This window comes from Alligator sinensis, unplaced genomic scaffold (genome assembly GCF_000455745.1).
Source record: "Alligator sinensis unplaced genomic scaffold, ASM45574v1 scaffold73_1, whole genome shotgun sequence".
In the NCBI taxonomy this organism is placed as follows: domain Eukaryota; kingdom Metazoa; phylum Chordata; order Crocodylia; family Alligatoridae; genus Alligator; species Alligator sinensis.
Genome location: NW_005841838.1, coordinates 3,726,518 through 3,732,829, shown reverse-complemented (window position 1 = coordinate 3,732,829; position 6,312 = coordinate 3,726,518). Strand labels below are relative to the sequence as shown.

The 6,312-nt window shown below is 37.1% G+C and overlaps 1 protein-coding gene across 9 annotated transcripts in view; it reads right to left on the bottom strand.

Annotated features, from left to right (window-relative positions):
- CLEC16A (C-type lectin domain containing 16A) overlaps positions 1-5,076 on the bottom strand; it is a 172,065-nt gene extending 166,989 nt beyond the window's left edge. For all 9 annotated transcript variants that reach the window (XM_025203264.1, XM_006015503.2, XM_006015504.2 and 6 more), the window contains exons 1-3: positions 4,948-5,076; positions 2,282-2,415; positions 810-958 (exon numbers count right to left, since the gene is read on the bottom strand). In XM_025203264.1, the coding sequence (XP_025059049.1) occupies positions 810-958; positions 2,282-2,415; positions 4,948-5,072 (408 nt within the window). In that variant the 5' untranslated portion in view covers positions 5,073-5,076. The remainder of the gene's footprint in view (positions 1-809; positions 959-2,281; positions 2,416-4,947) is intronic.
- Positions 5,077-6,312: the final 1,236 nt, after the last annotated feature.

Here is a 6,312-nt window from a genome sequence, read left to right as displayed (position 1 = left end):
CAGTCAGGGCGGCTAGGAGCTGGAACCAACTTCAGAGGGAAGTGGTGTTTACTCCTACCCTGGGGGTCTTCCAAAGGCGGCTAGATAGACACCTAGCTGGGGGCATTTGACCCCAACATTCTTTCCTGCCCATGGCAGAGGGGTGGACTTGATGATCTGCTCAGGTCCCTTCTGACCCTACCAACTATGAAACCTGTATTAGAAATGTCAAATCTATCATTTATAGTACATTGTTAGTAGAAATATTTCCCCATGTTTCTGATAAATGTATATGGAACATCGTTTTGAAATAATTACTGAACTTTCAGCCAAAAACTTATTAGGAACTAAAGAGTCAGGAATTTCCATCAGTTTACAAACATAAATTGATGCCCATTGACTTTGGTTATCTTTATAAAAAAAAACAACAACCCCACACTCCAAATTAAAGCTGCCATTTGACCAAGCCTGCAGATCTCATGTCATAATGGGGTTTCTAAACTTCATCAAGACCCAAGCCTGGAATCAATGCACCAAAGCAACTTTTTCAGTAGTATTACAATGCAAGATCTGAAAGTAATACAAGCATTTCAGGGCAGGGACAACCTTTTTGTACAATAAAGTACTAGTGTACCTGGAGCTCCTCTGCACTACCATAATTTTAAACTATGTCTAAATGGGAAAAGAAATCTAGGTAGGATACAGAAATGCTCAGACATATGGATTAAAGTGGTGAAACACGGATCTACAACAGTTCAGTATTAGGCACTTCCTCCCTTTTCATTTATTGTGTCTAGAAAATCTTATCAAGAACACTAGCAGCCACTTACCTCATTGTAAAAAAAATGTACAGTGTGATTGTTGAGTTTTAGAGAAAGAGTTTTCAAAAATGATATATAATAAGCCATGATCTCCTCATCAGAAAAGTCAAATTTGTGTACGATGATGGAATTGACATAGTTATTGGAGAGCAGATAATCTGAAATAAAGAATTGTACCACAAATCACAATAAAGGATAAACATTAAATTAGTCTGTAATGTAAATGATGTGCCTGACAATGAAAAGCACTATATAAAAAAGGGTAACCTAGCAGTAGTTAAATCTTTGCTTAACAATTAAATATCCCTACTTTTAAGCGTAGCAACAGAAATTAAGACTTTGAATCAGGGGTGCCAAACATGCAGGCTGCAGAGCCCGTCCACCTGGCCCCTGGTGCTTCCCCTGAGTCTGATCAGACCCACATAGGGCACAGCACATACCAACGGTGTGGGAATGGTGAGCAGGCTGGATCAGGCTCATTGACCCCTCCCCCAGCATACCTGCACTGCACACAATGCTCACAGGTACCATGTGCAGCACAGATCCTAGACTAACTGTACCAAACACCATGTGCAGCTCACTCCTGGAACCGCCGGGGCAGCCATCATGTACAGCACAGTCTGGCCAGGGTGGCCACCATGTGCAGCACAGCTGCTACTCTGGACAGACTGTGTTGCAAGTAGTGCCAGTTTCAACCACTCTAAGATCTGTGCCACACAGCACAGGTTCCAGACTGGCTGGAGTGTCCACCAGATCAGGTATGCTAGAGGAGAAGAAGGATAAATTTGTTTTGAAAACTACTGCTTTGAGTAGTAGTGATATGCATCTGCACCAAATTCCTACAAAAGGCTTAGTTTCCATAGACAAGGTTAAAATGGAAACAAAATATACTTCCATCTGTATTTTTACTTATATAAGCTACAAGATTTTGAGGCTGGTAATCAAATCTTTAGACCAATTCTTTCCCCTTTCATATTACACATTCTCAAAAGCGTGGATTATTTCTGCTTGCCACTAGTTGCTGCTCTTAAGCAAATGTTGACATTTCCTTGTCATCTTAAACTTTTAAAGAGACACCGAACTTAACATGGTGTTTTGTTGGAATGCCAGCTCCATCAGTCAAAACAGTTCCAGAAGGAGGTTTTGTTCACTGAAATATGTTCTCTCAGCAAGAGCAAAGCAGACATTTTAGGCCCTACCTAACCAGTGACTTTATGGTTTATTTTAAAGAGCCCCTTTAAAAACGTGGAGCTACTATATTTTTTCCAACAGTAAAGTCAAAGGTTTCTGTACTGCTGGAAACTCATATGCAAACTGGAAACTAATTTTGAAACAGACTTCAGAATGACATTGTAATGGATTTACAGTGCTATCAAAAAACCCAGCAAGTTCAAGTTAACAAAATGAAAATAGATTAGACCATATACTCAGGATTTAAAATTTGCTTAATAATCAAAATTTAGCTTTCAATGAGTTCTTACAGAGTGAGGTTTCATGACTAATATTCTCAAAGAGGATGTTCAAGGTCTGCAGCAGCTGCACACACACATAACGACCAGATTTCTGACGCAGTATGTTTAGGAAGAAAACAAACATGTTCTTCTCCAAGAAAAAGCTAGAAAACAATAAAGAACTCTTATTAATTGGCTATATTTTGTTTGTTTGAATCCTTACCTAAACTTGACAACTTTAATACTGTGTTTGTAAAAATCTCTTAAAAATTACATCCATTAACCATTTCAAACAAAAGTAGCTTCTTCAAGACTAAACAAATAACCAAAAATCACTAAATGCAAATTATGTGATGTTTGAAAGACAAAGATTTAGTAGTTAAGCAACTTATCAGTGTTTAATTTACTGGAAAAAAAAATCAGGATGTGCAATGAAAAGCGATTCACAAAAAAAGATGGATTGATTTTAGCACAACAGGTATACAGATATTCTACCCCAGTATTAAAAATATGTGAAAAATTGGTTGGACATTCTGTTGTTGCACGTGTTTATATACAATTTAGTATTGCAGTGGCATTCACCAAGATCAAATTCTGCAGACAATTCTCAAGCTATTTATTCACAAATCTTCTAGTTTTCTAAGATTATATTAGAATGCATTTTCCCTAACCTAGGAAAAAATGGAAAAAATGTTTGAGTAAACCTGCTTCTAAACTAATCATATAAATTCTGCAATTAGAGAGCAATGATAAATTGCTTAACAGTTTATTCAGCTTTTTTCACATTAACACCGAGAGCAGTGCTAGGGAGTATTTCAACAGGCACAATTCTGCTATATTTCCATGCTACTAATTTTGAAAGCACCCCTCATAAATAAGACTAAACACCTAAACATTTATATCCTTCATTTTATTACTCCCTTTAACAGCAGTTGTAACAACACATTTTCAATTTAAACACACAGGATGCTGTTAATGCTGAGTGTGTTACTTTAACGTAGATTTGCTTTTTAAGAGAAAAAAATTACGGTATTTATCATTATATTAGCAACAGTGCAGTTTCAGCAGAAGAGTATGTACTTCGTCCACCTTTACAATTTTACTTCTAAATAAAATCTTTTTACTTAAACTACTTGTAAGGCTCTGCCCTACTTTTGAAAAATACAGAATCTAAAGGTAAATTACATGATGGTAAACACCGTGAGCTTTAAATATAATGAGAAGTAAGAGCCTTCCACGCTAAATGTTTAAACTATTATGGTTTAAAGCTACCTCATTAATCATCTAAATACCAAGCCCAGTTCTGATTAAATAAAACTAAAACATGTCTCTGCTGTCTACCTGTAACTACAGTTGTTTGCTGGTGCTAGTTCCACCCCTCTACTCCCTCCAGACTGCACTTATTTTTATCAGACTTTAAACCACAACAGTCAAGCAATAGGCACATGGCAGACAAAAAAGACATCACAGTTTGAATACTCAGCCTGTTGCTTTAAAACTCATTCATTAATCCCATATTAGTAGGGCCCATATTAAAGAAAACCCAATCTTTTCTTTCTGAAAATCAAGACACATCATGATCACAGCAGGAGTGAGAGAAACAAATGGCAAAAAAATTATAATGAAGGCCACCATGTATAACACCAGATGCTTCACTTAATTTGTCAGCTAATCAGGTTAATTGACAAAGCAAGAAACACCCATAGTAGTTTTACAGGATTTTCTAGACTTTAATTAAAAGGGTCATTTTGACTAAAGTCTCTGTTATACTATACCTTTGTTTTCATTCTATCTGAAAAAAATAAAGGGTTTGTTATGAAGTTCCCCTAGATCAGAGCTCTTCAGCCATTTGCCACCCCTTGCAACCTGATCCCCTACTAGGGGCTGCAAATATCCATCCCCTCCCCACCCCAGCCCTGTGCCCATGCCAAGCAGAGTACCTTTGCTTACCCTTACAGCCAATCTCCATCCCCAGTGACAAGCGCAGGGAAATTCTTTGGCAAGGGTAAACATAAGTGTAAGAGCAGCAGGGAAGGTTGTAGATGGGATGGACAGCATACAGCTCTGCTGCTCTAGACCAGATGCAATGTCACCGCAGGCTGAATCCATCCCTTGAGCTATAACCCCTGCACTAGCAAAAAGCTACCCACTATGGACTACTAAAAATATAGCTAACTTTTAGTGGATACCATTCTGCACACCTTTTGTTTGATACAAATTGTGGCTGCCTACAAATTCATTAGGGGGGACGCAGCAAGTGATTGGAGATGCTCTGTTCACCAGGGCGCCTTGTGGGGTAACAAGAAACAATGGTCACAAACTGACAGAGAGCAGAATTAAGCTAGATATCAGGAAAAACTTCTTCACAGTAAGGGTGGTCAACATTTGGAATGGGCTTCCAAGGGAGGTGGTGCTCTCCCCTAACTTGGGGGTCTTTAAAAGAAGGCAGGATAGGCTCTGGCTGGGGGCATCTGAGCCCAGCACGCTTTCCTGCCCAGGCAGGGGGGTCAGACTCAATGATCAGTTGACGTCCCTTCCGACCCTAGCATCTATGAATCTAAGGAAATACTTCCTATATATGAAATACCAACCATTTTCAGATCTTCTGATCAACAACTGGATTATTATTATTATTATTATTATTATTATTATTAACAACGATAATAACAATGATAGCAAAGATTTAGAGCACTTACTCAAATACTGAACTGTCATTCTGATCACCCCATATAAGGATCTCAGTTATGGAACGAATAGTCTCTACTAATAGATTCCGGTTATGATCCGTTACTGTGGTATTTTTGGTCAAAACATGATACATATACCTAAACAAAAAGAAAGTTGTAAATATTAAATATAAGAATAACAACTAATATTAGACTCTGATTTTCACACTCCTTTGCACATGTAATACAGTACCCTGCAGTACTGTTTTCCTACAGTCAATAGATCAAGGAGATTTTTTTTTTTTTTTTTGCTGGTGCAGCCAGTGATTTGTGAAAGACTACTATTTGTATTTTATTTTAAAAAGGATCCAAGTGAAATAGAGCATGGAATGCAAATGTATAAAGTGTAGGTGGCAAACAAAAACTATCAGAATGATAATGAATGCTGTACACCTTCTAAATGCCAATGACTAAATAGAGCAAACATTATGATTACGTAGGCTATTTGTCCAATGGGTTTGTTATTGTGATTTCTCAGATGACCACTTTAAAGTCAAGTAAAACAACAGCAGGGAAAACAGTTGTCTGGAGAAATATATTAATTCTAAAAGATGACATGTATGCTTCAACTAAATTGCTTTATGCTTGATTATTAAGTGATGAAAAAAAAAAAAAACAATATTTTGAATTCATGAAGAAGGATTTATCCAGACTGGCTGAGTTTAGATGCTACCTGAGATGAGGTAGCTTCCAGCTCAGATATCTGAATTAAAAAGCTAGATGGAAGACAGTTAGACGTGTATCCTGACCCAGATGTAATATTCCAGAACCCTCATAATCTGCACAACTACTACCAAGTAACTTGCAGGGAAATTAAGTATTTTATGCTGACTCCTTTTCATTGCACATTGAATTCGCTGTAAAGTTTTCTACAAAAATAAAGCATCTGGGAAGTGTTGAATAGTGTAATGTTTTGCCTGAAATCTCTCCAATTTTATTTATTTATTTATTTATTTATTTACTAAATTCAAGGGACTATTCATGTGGAATGCCAGGGTTTCTTCTGAAAACAAATTATTGAGTGCCCATAGAGCCCCAGTCACAACTAGAGCCACAATCTGGCACCCCAGCATCTGCTGATATTCTCAATTTCATTGAGCAACAACATGGTTCAGAAAATAGACCGAGGTTCAGAAATACTATGTTAGTGTTTCCAAAAAAAAAAAAAAATATTTGAGATGTCCTGCATACTAGAAATTCCAAGTTTTAGTTCAAATCATTGCTTTCTGTACATACCACTTCAGAAAAAAGCAAGCAATAATTGTACCTGCAAACACAATACTATCAGAACAATTATTCTGTAATAATTTGCATCCAAAATAAATGGCAAAGTCT